Genomic DNA, 14,189 nt, shown 5'->3' with positions numbered 1-14,189 from the left:
ACTGTGTCAGAACAAATTAATCTTGATAATGTCAGATAACTTTGATAGAAATGTCTGTAATGGATTACAATCAATCAAAGATTATTCAGATGTTAAATTTATGTACGCAATTAGATAATACCAATTTAGGTCAATTAATTACCAAGCAATGCTTTATTTTGTTCAGTCTGTGGTGTAAAAAGGCCACATTAGCAATTAAAGAAAAAAACACTTAAGCAAAACATGGTCAAGTCGAAGTGTCTGATTAATTTTTGGTCCCAATTTTTTATCAATTTTACTGGTAGGTTTACTTCATTTTGCTATCCTCACTTAGATAAATTAACTAGTGTCCTGCACCCACTAGTAAAAAAAAATTATAAAAAATTATATCTGGTGTCTGAATAATTTTTGGTTTGACTGTATGTAGGTTGGGTCAGTGATGAATTAGAATAGAGAGTGCTAGAGTTAGAGGGTCAAATAAAGATGGAAGATATGTGTTTTTAGCCGTTTCTTGAAGATGGCTAAGGACTCTCGAATTGAGTTCTATATTATGTAAAGGCCTGTTCACAAAAGGACAGTAACTATAAAGACAACAATAAAGATATAGTTCTAACAATCATTCTCAATATTAAAGAATAGCAGAGTCCACACCGCCGCTATAATGATATAAAGGCGCAGAGAAACGATTTTGTTGGAATCACTTTCAGAATTATTTTTTTCCAGCTGATGAATGCTAAAAACACTGACACCCACTCAAAATCAATCCTGCTATAACAAGCTCGAGAATTTAAAGCGGCAGACGAGCGTGCACTTAGAATGAACAGATGATATTGTCCGCTGTAGTGGACGCTTATATAGTTATCGAGCCTTAACATGTTGCATGAATGAAAAATGTTCCCCTCATTATTTGGAAGACTGTTGGATATGTTGGAAAGTGCTTTTAATAATTTTGACAGATAGGCTAACACATTGTATTTCCATGCTTTCCCATAAAAACTGCTGATAGGGATAGGGGAAAAGGAGAAAATTATGTTTTAAAAACAAGCCGGGAAAAAGACATGATTGAGGATTTGTGAAGAAAATGAGAGATTCTCCCTGCATTCCAGCAATTTATTCAAGGCGTATGTTCATTAAATCGGGAGAGAAAACCACATGAATACAGGATCTGTTATGTTTTCCCTACTGTTTTACAGCAAAATGCAGACTGCAGACTGAAAGATATTCTTGTGAATATCGTGTTTATGTCACATTAAAATACCAGGCATTACAATATTTTCCTGACAGATAAAAATAGAGCCTGACAGTAAATGTATGGCTTATTGAGTCAAACTGATGGATAAGGAATATTTGTAGAACTACCATTTATTTGAAATGATTTGTTTCAGTCATTTTGAGTGTTCCCCAAACTGCCAACCATAATTTAAAGCAGCTTGTTTGGGAAAAGGTGCATACTGGCATGCATCTAATTTGGATTGCTTCTACTGACAGATGAATTTGCACCAAAATACCATTTGTTTGATTGGACACATGGGATTTAACTCAAAGGTTCAACACTAAAAGATGGAAAGGGATTTCTCCTGCCTTGATAAGCCCATTTGTTAGGCTATTCTAACTATGTATGGTTGCATGATTAGTTGCATTTTATTATTTATCTTTAATATAGTAAAGTTTGAAAAAGTGAAGGTGTGAGTGGTTATGTGTGTGTGTGTGCTAGAGATGTGAACAGAGACAAGCACAGCAGCTCATTTAGGTGGTGCTGACAGATGCTCTTTCAACGTGAGGCCAGTAGAAGAGAGACAGGACGGACAATGTAGAGTGAGTGACCCGTGCAGGATGGCCAGAGAGACCAGTGCAGTTAAACACTCTCTCTACAGACGTATCTGTTACCTCTGCATATGAGAACCACTCTAAGCTAACAGTCCCACAAACACAGAATACTTCAAAGAGACATAGCGCACCGCACACACAACCTTGAGAATGATAGCATATACCACACACAACATCTTACATTCAGTCTAACTTGAGATAGACTGGACCGACGGGGTTGTCAGGTGTTTCTATGAAGTATGGAGGTTAAGGAGATTAAGGACAGCCAGGAAAGATTCATTTGGGCAGCGCTCACTTACGGGAAGTTAGCGATGCGTACAGCCACAGGCACACAGGACAGCTGGGCCGCCCACTTCAGCGTCACATCCTGGTACACCAGCAGCATGTTGTTATGGTTACATATCAGGATGTTGGTGGAACCCTCAGAAACTGAAGACAAAGCCAGAGAGAAGACAGCTGAGTATGAAGGAGGAAGTGTGTTCAGATGGTCTGTGGTCTCTGGGCCTCACATGGAGAGTCAATGCAGCGGTTAAATGATAGACTGCATCCACTTCCAAACCACCAGAAGACATCCATCTCTCACCTTCCTATAAACCAACACCCCTCTCACCAACATACACATACACATCTCCGTTCTGTGGCCCAAAATCATCTCTCTCTATGCAGCAGATAAAGACAACAGTAATTTATCTCATGAGATTGTCTACATGATTGTGTGTGTGTGTATTTGTGCTTCTACAGCACACAGCACACACACAACTTTGACAGATAATATGGAAACATTTCTTAATTGGTATTTTTGTTTTTTTGTTCCAGTAAAAATATCTAGAAATCCTTTCCTATGGACAGTTCAGCCAAAAATGAAAGTTTACTCATCATTTACTCATTTAGTCATATGGATATCTTTTATGATGTCTTCATGAAGCTTAAAAATTTTGGTCACATGGACTTTCAATGGAGAAATAGAAATTGTTCATGTTTAAAAAAAATATCTTCATTTGCATTTTGAAAATGAAAAATAAGTCTTTGGAATGACATATGGTAAATAAATGATACATTTATGATAAATGGTAAATAAATGAATTTTTGATGACAAGGACAAATTTTCTTGACAAGCACAGCTGTGTAAGATATTAAGAGAAAGTGCCCCTATTATGGATTTTTGAAAATTACCTTTCATGCAGTGTGTAACACAGCTCTAAGTGAATGAAAACATCCTGCAAAGTTTTAAATCTGAAAGTGCACTGTGTATAAAGTTATTGTCTCTCAAAAGAAAGAGTCGTTTTTAAAACAAATCCCAAGCCGTTTCATGTTGACGTTAACATGAAACATTAGCATATTGCCCGCCCACTTGTTGGTCTTTTCGTGTTGGTCTGAATGAAAATGCAAATTCAGGTGCCGCTTTTGGAGCGGTAAAATAGCAGTTTCCCCAGTAACGGCTGTACACAAAGCAGCACTGCGCTCACAAACGCTGCTTTATCAGGCATTACAGACAAGATGAAACGAAAATTAGACCAATCGGACCAATCACCGCAGATTAGCGTCACGCAAAGGAGCAAGTAATCGTTGAGCAATTAAGGTAAAAATAAATGCATATTATAAGACAATGAAAGTGTTTTTTGACCTTGCATGCATGTCAACCTGTTGTTGGGGACTCCCAAAACCAAAATATGATCCTTTCATAACCCATAATAGGGGCACTTTAAATTTTAAGCATACATTTTTCTTACTCCATTGGCAAATAGTTTTTCTTGCTTTAAGCATAAACAGGAGGTTTCCATGTGCTATAGAAGTCTAAACAGCACAGCATGAAGTATGGGTCACCTGATCCGTAGGGCAAGAAACAGCTGGGGTTGAACTCCAATTTCTTCATGAAGCGGATCTGACCATTATCCTTGAGACAAAATAAATTTCTCTCCCCCAGCACAAAGATGGAGGACATTGCTGAAGATGGGTTGGGAACACAGATATCTAAAGCCTCTTCTCCTAACACCAGTGTCCAGTCAGCCTGAGGACAAACATACACACAGTCATTTCCAAAGGCAAATATTCACACTGGAAACAGTAGCACTTTCAATCTTCAGGAAACGCACCGTCAGTCTCTTCCCTGAGCTCTTGCTCTGCTGATCAGAGTCTTGTCTGGTGTCTGCATCTGTGGCTACAGCCAGTGTCTCATACCTGCGTTTAAAGAGATGTTAATTGCACCAATTATCAAAAAACAGAGACATTGGAGATTGCTCAATGCTTCAATATTCACTTCACCAGAACACTGATGCACTGAAGGTTTCTTCACAAGCAGTCATAGTTTAGTTTTTCATGACCATTTCCCATGACTTTTACCTTGACCTTTTCAACAGAAAAGATAAATCATACAAAAGTGTCTAATTGTGACACAATCTGTTGAAATTATATTCAAATAATTGTTTTTGTAATTAATTCTTTATTTTTAAACCATTATTATTGCTTTTTTTTTTAATTCAGACATGTCCAAGGATTAGGGTGACCATACGGGCCCTTTTTACGGGACGCACCCTTGCCAGGATTTCTATATTGCCTAAAATATCCAGGTTTTGGCTGTTATCACTGTGCAGATCGATCATTGTATGACATTATTTCACGATAGCTATAGAGAGCAGAGCAGATGGCTCCTTGTGCTTTCAAATCACTCTCGCAGTACTTTGGTGTCATACAATGATCGGTTCGCAGCTTCAAGTCGAACGAATGAACACATGCGCGTATTTGCATCGCTTTGATCATTCACACCTTCTCACGTGCGATGCACCATGATTGGTCGGTTATGTACAATACCTGCATGCTTTTGGTCAAACTACTTTGGATGTTTTAGGCAATATTAAAATCATGGCCAGGACGTGTCCCGTATAAATGGCACATATGGCCACCCTACCAAGGATTTGCTGAAGGGTTGTAAAGGTTGAAAAACCTTATATAAAACAAACGTAAAACAAAACCATTCATATAATATTTAGTTTGACCCCCCTGAAGTGGATGATGGACCTCCTCGATGGAGTTTCTAGGTCAATTTAGTACCCTATTCTTGGAAAGTGTTTTGTTTCAAAAGAACAAGAAAATCCTGTTTTGAATTTGCAATATGACCCCAAATTTCTACTGAATTCCTCTAGGAATGTTGGGTGGGTTTGGGCAAACGTTTATAGCAATGAGACACAGCAGTGATTATTCAGCTTTGAGAGCATGTTCGGTACTGGCGTTTAGAGTGTGCATGTGTGTGTGTGTGTGTGTGTGCGCGCACATGTCTGTAACAGATCAAACGCTGTATTCAGAAATCACTGACAGTCCTCCAAAACTATCAGCAGGTCATGAGGAGTATTATAGGAACCAAAGGCTCTGCTGTCTCACCTCAGCTCAGATCTCCATTTTCAACAGCTTTAGCCAGATTGTGAAAGATCATATTTCCTTCTTAAAGGTTTGCCTAAAATGAAAACTCTATCATCATTTTACCCTTATGTCGTTCCAAACCCATAAGCCTTTCATTCATCTTCAACACACAACTGAAGATATTTTTAATGAAACCTGAGAGATTTCTGTACCTCAAATGAAAGTCCATGCACCCAAAACTTTGTTGTTCAAAAAGTTCAAAAGAACATTGTAAACATTATCCATATGTCTGAAGAGACACGATCATTTGATATAACGAACAGATTTAATTGAACCATTTTTCATATATAACACTGCACAACATGTGATATGTTGTCATGTGTCAAGCTCAAATTATTTTATTAAAAGTTATGTTATCAGTTTAATTCAGTCAAATAAGTTATTAGTTTAATTAAGTGTCTATAACCAAATACACTGCATACAACCTGTTGGGAGTTTCTGTTAAAGATGTTTTTTGTTGAAAAATGACTTCTAAAGACTAATTTACATTATTTAAAAAACATAACATTAAGATATTTCTTTAACATATCAATACTACAATTAATCATATTTAATCCTGAAGATTTGAGTATGTAAATAAGTAGGATGAACTTGAAACCGTCATCCAAAGCTATTTCCTGTTTTATTGTGCTATCTTACCTTCGCTCCCTTACGGATACCAAATGTGTCTGTAAATGAAACATGACCCATATCGTTTGCCACAAATGAGAACAGCAACACAGCAAAAATAAACAGTGTTGATCAATCAATGGAAATTTCATTCGGATGTAAAAACATTCCCTTATCATGTCTGTAAGGATATGCTGGAAATAGTGTTACACCTAACCTACCATTGCTTTAGGAAACATATTTCTAATATACTCCTGCACTTATTTTAAACATGCAGACTGAGTATGTGCTTGGCGATGTGTCTCGTAAAGTCATATTCCAAGATATGACCAAGGAATAATAAAAAAGTAAATGTATAGAATACCCACATATCCTGTACGTTCAATAAGAATGAGTCTGTGTGTGAAAGGATATGGCCAGTGACTATATGGACAATTGGTCAGGGAGCGAATTGGACTCACCTGTAGCACTCCACCTGCCGGGTGGAGGAAACCGTGATGAAGGAGTCAGTGCGGATGCAGTAGCTCAGAGGGCCGGGCAACAGGAAGCCAGGCAGGAAGCGACCAAAAGCATACGTTTCCTGCTCAAAAAACATCAGCATCCCATCCATGGACTGGATACAGATGAAATGATGACCTGCACAACAGCACAGGAAATATTCCGTTGAGACAACATAAACAGAAGGACATATTCAATAGTATTATGCAGCTATAAAAACATGAACCAGTTGCAAACAGCCAGATTGCATAGCCCAGATTTTCACACCAATGTTAAATAGTTGCATTTATTATTTTTGTATTATTTTTAATCACTAAAGTCTAAACACTTTTTCCACCTCCTAACTAATATAGAGTAGGTTGCTCTGGTTCTGAATAATGTAGCAACTGAATTAATGCAGATTGTGCGCTAATTTTATTTGTCTGCATTCTGCAATGGCTTCGAAGCAGCTCATCAAATCAGAATTTAGAGTCAGATCTGTCCTTTTAATAATAAGAAATAAACATCCAAGAGAATAGCCACGGCCCAAGCTAACATAAAATCAGTGCGTATTTGTCTACTGAGTTTGTCAAATGTTTTCTGGGTTGTTCTGGGGCCAGCTGCATAAACTTAGCCTCTATATTAAGACAGTGCCTTAAGTACTAGCAGTCAGCCAATAAGAAATCCATCATTTTTGGATTTAACTTAGACTAATCTATGCTTTTATGTAACTGAATTTAAAAAACATTATAACCAGTCTTGAAGAAAAAAATTGATGACTAACTTGTAAGACCAGTCTAAACCTTTCATGCAACTAGCCCCTTTACTGTTATATTTATTCACTCTCATCTGTATTAGAAGTCATACTACAGTATGTTATACATAAAGATGGTTAAATGATTAGCTCTGTACAAAAGTCCCTTTAATATAGGTCAGTTCACACTGTCATCCCTACAATTTTTTTTTTTTTACAAGTACTGCTGCTATCTACTTGAATGGGAAAAGACCAATATCTGCAGCCAGCATTTTAGGAAATACAATTTATTATTACAATATTTCTGTTGAGTCTTCTCCCTTTTATACTCTCTTGGCTCTTGGTCAGGTGCAGATGAAATGTGACTAATGGTTGATGAACTCCATCATAGAGACTGTGCTGTCCTCATGTGGTTGATAAGAGAACTGCCCAAAAAAAGGTACTTCTTTAAATCTAAAATCCTATTAAACGAACATGTGCTACTATTTTATTTATAGTGGGGTCGACTTTAATCGGCTTTCTTCACACAAACAAAAGAAATATCAGGATCCAGAATTTACAAGCAGATGTTCATTGAGACTAAAGCGAGCATTAGGTTTCAGAGTGATGTGAATGAGAATGAATGTATGAGAAACATTCTATTTGTTATTACATTAACATGAATCTTAGTTAATGTTCATTTCAACATTTACGAATACATTATAAGAATCAAAAGTTAACACCAATGAACCTAAGCTAACATGAACTAATGAACAGTAGTATTTTTATTAACCAGTGATAACAAAGATTAATAAATGCTGTAACAATTGTACTGCTCATTGTTAGTTACTCTGTTGGTTACTTAATGCATTAATATTAGCTAATGGCACCATACTGTAAAGTGTGATTGAAAAGGGTTTTGAGAGACCTAAACTATTCCATCTATTCCATCACACTAATTTTTCTTATAAAAAGAAAAAAATATGTAGCTAAATTTAGAATGAGATGTTGTGGAATATTAATAATAACAATTACCTGTGACACCCCCAAAGGGACCATACGTCATGTTGCAAGCTGTTCTCTGCAGGTTGTGTTCATACACCAGTCGCAGCTGATACTGGTCACCATGTTCAACATTCCCAGCAGTACCTGAGAAAACCAACACCAGCAAACAGCACATCTGCAAGAGCACATACATTTGGTGCACAAAATCCCAAGATAATATATAAATATGACAGATTGACAATAATTATTAGCTCAGACTGACTTTTTAAGTTAAACTGAACTTCTGTCTTGACAGGTTGTCATGAACATACGATAAATTCCATTTTTAAGAATGGATTCTGCGATTCTGTCCAAACTGTGGAAATCATAGGGCCTTAAAATTATTTCACGTACTCCATGGCTATGGGTTCCTGACCCCAGATCCCACTTTGGGAACCCCTGGTCTGCAATTATAATATCAGTCAATAAAGAAAGTACAAAAATAACCACTGCATGAGTATAGTTCTGTTTAAGACTGAAAAAAAGTCGACCACTAATATGCAAAGTTTTATGGCAGTGATTGAAAGGAAGTTCAACAAAAGATAGGTCTGAATCTGTGGAAAACCAACCTGACACAGCATAGACAGACAGCTTCCTGGGGTGAAGCACTGCCAGATGGAGCAACTCTGAACAACTACAATGCATGACAAAGCAAGAAAAAGGAGAAAAGGGAATTATATTACATTGCATTATATGTTTTGCCCCATCATGAAAACTTCAGAGCTTTGATCATAAAACTACGCATTTAAATATCATCTTACAAAGACATTATTAGGAGATACAGAACGACAACAGATATTTGTACATTTTATGTAAGTAGTCTGCTATACTGTTCTAAAGATCTCATTTTTCCTTTTTGAGTATGAACTCCATATTCTCCTACAGTATATCATACTGTAGGAGACATAAAAGCCTAATGTATCAAATATGATCCTGAAATCTATCTGTCAAAAGATAGCTATAGATCAGACCTACACACAAGAACAATTCTTCTATTCAAACGTGTTACATTTCTAAATATTGTGAGATGCAGCTGAGACAGTGACCAGGAATCAATAGAACAATAATAAAATTGATAATGAATAACATGCATAAATGAAAGGAAAATGTCCTGGTATGTCTACTCTAGAACTTAATGAATACCACGGTATTTCAACTGCTCTTTCATGTGGCATATCCTTTAGAAACAAAACAAATTAGCAATGATAAAAAGAAATTAAAAAGCAAATAATCTAGGCTGATGCATACAGTATACTTATATATCTCAACATTCTAGAAGTACCATGGTATAAGCTACTATATCAGGTATTATTAGAATGGAACATTGACACATACAGCCCCAAAGCTTCCTGTAGTGTTTCAAGAAGTTAGTTCTATCATATTAAAAGTATTTTGTATTGAAACCTGGCAACAGTCATCTGGCTGTTGTCTAAAATATCCCATCATACACTGTGATACTCTGTGAAATCTGTCAACTCCGAGCAAATCAGGGCAGAAATCTGGGCAAAAGTTGTGCAGTGTATTCCAGACTTAAGCAACCCACGGAATCCACTTCCCTTGGATGTCTAAAAGCCTAATCACTTACAATACAACAGCAACTATACAGTACAACTAACAGTGAAGATAATTCTGTTGTTAATTGTTTTATAATATTTGAGTAATGACTTTTTATGAACATCAATTATTTACAAATGATAAAAACTATCATTATAAGATTCCATTAAAGGAATCAGAAGTGACAGTTTCTTTCTGTCTCACTGCATTTGTTGCTCATAACATCACGATCAGCAAACATAATATAAAGAGAGAACATAACAGATTTATAATCATAATAAACGTAGTAGCTTTATAATTTGGTATATGTGTGTTTGGAATTAGGCACATAATAAAGGCTATAGAAGCCCTGTGCTGCACTTACAAAATAGGACTTGAAGCTGTATCAGTGAAATGAATAACTCTTATGAAAATAATTTTCTGAATAAACACCTGGTTTGTATGATTTCTTTATTTTCTAGTGATACATATCCTAAATTAAATAAATACATCAACAAAAGCAAGAGGAGGGTAACAGAGAATTTAGAACCAAACAATTGTTGGTTTCTAGAGGTTGAAAAGTTTTTTGTTTGTTTGTTTGTTGTTGTTTTTCTTTCCCAAAGAATATGGGATTTGTGCCTTTATTGCTTAAAAAAAATAATAGGGTACCAACTGTATCCTATTCATGGAAAGTGCCATACAAATATGATTTGTGCTGATAATTGGTATATGTGGCAGATTGATAAATAAGCTGATTATGATTTTGTAGAGACGTGTTTGAGTTGGTAGTGATGATTGCTGCGATGTGAATGGCTGAAGCACAGCACATGTGACACTTACGAGACAAACTTGCCCATCTCCACTTGAATGATGGGGTCAGGCAACTGAACCTCCAGCAGCTGGGCGTCAGCTTCCGTCGGCTCCTCTGGTTTAGCAGGGTGTGGTGAGAAGATGCGTAACATCCCCATAAAACTGCCCACTACAATCTTATCTGGTTTAGAGAATGAGACAGAGAGCGAATGTAAACAGTCTGGTTCAACATCACAGTATACTGAACGTTATGCCCTGCATCTAATTCTTGTCATTTGGACTTTCTTTACAGATAAGGAATAAAGCTGAACTTTATTGCCATTGGAGCATCCTTATGCAGACCTTATGTAGCTCCGCCCCTTTTTAGCGCTGCGCTTGTATTTCCTCAGTGTGAAGGTAAAGTCGTACGAATTTATTAATGAACCACTCGTTTTAAAATCTTCCCAGTCTACTGACATTTGGTATGAAATCCACTTAGTGTGACTTTAGTGTGTTCACTGGATTGTACTGCTGTTTAACATGCCAAATGTTCAGTTAAAGGGGTCATATGACGTTGCTAAAAAAGAACATTATTTTGTATATTTGGTGTAATGAAATGTGTTTATGCGGTTTAAGGTTAAAAAAACACATTATTTTTCACATACTCTACATTATTGTTTCTCCTCTATGCCCTGCCTTTCTGAAACGCATAGATTTTTACAAAGCTCATCGGTATGAAAAGCGAGGTATGTTCTGATTGGCCAGCTATCTAGTGCGTTGTGATTGGCCGAATACCTCAAGCGTGTGACGGAAATGTTACGCCCCTTACCATACTGTGATGCCGTGTCCCGGTGCGACAAGACAAAACCAGTAAAACCCATTATAAACGAGGCATTTGTTGCATCCAGTGGGGACATAATTACTGATTATATTGACTTACACTGTCTTTTTACACGTTGCGTTGTGTATCGAGCCGCGTAAACATAAAACCATGTCTGCATTGGTGATCGGAGAAACGCTTTGGGGTTGAGACTTTAGTCTTTGCAACTTTAGGGATCTTATCTATTCACGAACAGCTTGTAACACTCCAAAGAGAAAGGAAAACTTGAAATCGCATCATATGACCCCTTTAACAAAACAAAAAAAATCCCAAAAATCTCTCAGTAGACAAAAACTCCATAAAACAGTTTTAAAAGTTGTGAGTCATGACTGTTTCCCAAATTCGTAGCACATCTCTGTACTAGTTTGAACCATGCTGATTAAACAATATTGGACAGTCATTAATGAAGTCATGCCCAAGTGGTGAAGTAATAACTTCTGCAAAATAAATCCCTTCAAGATCACAAATAATGTCGTATTATTCTAGTTTATTTACATGAACAAAAGAAAGCCATTTTTATCACGTTAACCAATCAATGAACTATGTTGGTAACAACAAAACTTGTGAAAATAGTTGGCTGAAGATGTCAATGCTTTTGGGAAACGCACCCCAATCCTAATCAACTACTTAAAAGAGCCGTGTATTAAGTACTTTAACTCACCATATCCACTTCCACTGTTATCCACATCCCCAACACACAGACTTCCCTGGTCAAACTCCTCACCCTCACCCAGCACTGAAGCCCACCAATCACGAGCCTTAAATAAAGACATCCTGTAAAGAGATAAGTGTCATTTAATTACATATTAGAACCAAACATCTGCCAAACTCCTTCAAATCCTTGAGTGCTGTGAAAAAGTGTTTGACCCATGTCTGATTTTCTGCATTTTTGCACATTTTTACACGGCATGTCATCAGATCTTTAACAAAAACGTACGCATGCATGAAAGTGAACCAGAAGCATTAAAGAAATAATTATATCCAGTGCCCCTGTGTTGAAACAGTGACTGAATTAATAACTGGACATACCCCACCAGCATCAATAATCACAACCAAACAATTTCCTGTAGGCGTTTATGGGTTTTACACACTTTGGAACAATTTTAGCCCACTTTTTCTTGCAGAGCTGCTTCAGTGACATTTGTAGGCTTTCAAGCATGAACTGCATGTTTAAGGTCCTGTACAGTTTTGAGCCATTTTTAACTTCCACCACCTGATTTGACTGTTATGATACAAGCTTCCCATGCTTCATGTTTCACTGAACATAACTTGGCTTATGGCTTGGAGAAATTTAGCATCATATCACTTGCTCACCAATGGATCCTCAGCAGCGAATGGGTGCCATCAGAATGAGAGTCCAAACAGCTGATTAAAAAAAACATCACAATAATCCACAAGTAATTCACATGACTCTAGTCAAGCGAAAAGCAGCATGTTTTTTAAGAAACAAAATCCATCATTAAGGCATTTTAACTTTAAACCATTGCTTTTGGTCAAAATACGAGTCTATAATCCATAACAATGCTTCCCCCCGGTAGAGAAGGTGCATCCCCTGTTGTCCACCAGCAGATTACAACTGTTTTGGACTGTTTTCGCTTGTAAACTGTGCTTGTTCTGTGCATATGGATATAGGACTTTAGCAGAAACATGTATGTTAACTGAAACTGAACTCTCGTTCTGATGGCACCCATTCACTGCAGAGGATCTATTGGTGAGCATGTGATGTAATGCTACAAATTTCTGGCCTGAGGGTGAGAAAGTATTCATTTTTTTATATTCATATTCATTTTTTTATATTCCTTTAAGGCTCTTTTGTGAGTTTGTGGATATTTTAGCAACTTGCTCTTGGATAGATTTCAGCATAACAGCTATTCCTTAGAATATTAGCAACTATTACAAAAAAAAATCAAAAATTGATCAGTGTTTGTTGGAGACCTGGGTATGTTATAATCAAGGCTGTCAAATTAGCTCTGGGGGTATTTAGAGTTATCTATATAATACATAGACAATAGAAAAGAATAGACCATTTAGAACTAAACATTATTTTATAGGCCTATATACTTATAATATACAATATACTTTATATAAAAAAAATTGTTTCATTCCCATCAGGTGCATTTTTAAGTGCACAAAGCTTAGTAAAGGCAAATCTTAGGACATGCAGCTGAAATACATTATTATACCTAATGATTTTACATATTTGTGGACTTAATACACAGATATTCAAATAGAAGGGCAACCGCTGCAGAATCAATTCTGCTGGATCTCATTACACTTGTGTATTTTATGCAAGCATAAAGACCCCTCCACTAAGACCAGATCAAATCATTCCGTCTTTGTCTGCAAGTGGTCACTTCTGTGCACATGGTCTTTGATGCTGACTGAACCACTGGGTCTGCCTGACATACAACCAGGCACGTGCACAGGTAGGCATGAATAAATGCATATACATACAGTATATACGGCTGAGCAATAACTGCCCCACCCCCAATAGTTTCAGCACATGCCCCTCAAAATGTCTGTGCATGGCCCTGCATACAACTGAGAGTAGAACATGACAGATGGGTCACATGACTGCAGATTTCATTGGCTGCAGCTCAAGCAGCTTTTTCCTAACTGCTTAACAGAGTTAATCCACACACCAGAGAGACACAGAGAACAGGAAATGCAAGGAAGTAGACCGGTTCAATAAGATGGACAGATTTCTGTGCATTGACATAATATATCAAATGTTTCAGCACAAAAAATACTGAAGAGCGTTATTTAAAGAACATATGATGGATATCTCTCTAATAGAGCTATACAGTCCTCATCAGTGTTAGGGGTAGTAACGCGAGTTACGTAATCAGATTACTTTTTTCAAGTAACTAGTAAAGTAACGCATTACTTTTTAATTTACAAGAG

At 36.9% G+C, this 14,189-nt stretch overlaps 1 protein-coding gene across 3 annotated transcripts in view; it reads right to left on the bottom strand.

Moving 5' to 3' along the window:
- The window catches only part of LOC107661004 (protein PTHB1-like), a 164,070-nt gene that overhangs the window by 145,809 nt on the left and 4,072 nt on the right, over nt 1-14,189 (bottom strand). For 2 of the 3 annotated variants that reach the window (XM_016450443.1, XM_016450444.1), the window contains exons 2-9: nt 11,947-12,059; nt 10,457-10,607; nt 8,653-8,717; nt 8,075-8,188; nt 6,291-6,465; nt 3,900-3,984; nt 3,631-3,814; nt 2,106-2,235 (exon numbers count right to left, since the gene is read on the bottom strand). In XM_016450443.1, coding sequence (XP_016305929.1) covers nt 2,106-2,235; nt 3,631-3,814; nt 3,900-3,984; nt 6,291-6,465; nt 8,075-8,188; nt 8,653-8,717; nt 10,457-10,607; nt 11,947-12,058 — 1,016 coding nt within the window. In that variant the 5' untranslated portion in view covers nt 12,059. The remainder of the gene's footprint in view (nt 1-2,105; nt 2,236-3,630; nt 3,815-3,899; nt 3,985-6,290; nt 6,466-8,074; nt 8,189-8,652; nt 8,718-10,456; nt 10,608-11,946; nt 12,060-14,189) is intronic. The other variant, XM_016450445.1, reaches the window with a different exon arrangement.

This window comes from Sinocyclocheilus anshuiensis, unplaced genomic scaffold (genome assembly GCF_001515605.1).
Source record: "Sinocyclocheilus anshuiensis isolate Anshui unplaced genomic scaffold, SAMN03320099.WGS_v1.1 scaffold1036, whole genome shotgun sequence".
In the NCBI taxonomy this organism is placed as follows: Eukaryota; Metazoa; Chordata; class Actinopteri; order Cypriniformes; family Cyprinidae; genus Sinocyclocheilus; species Sinocyclocheilus anshuiensis.
This window is presented reverse-complemented; position numbering and strand designations above follow the sequence as displayed.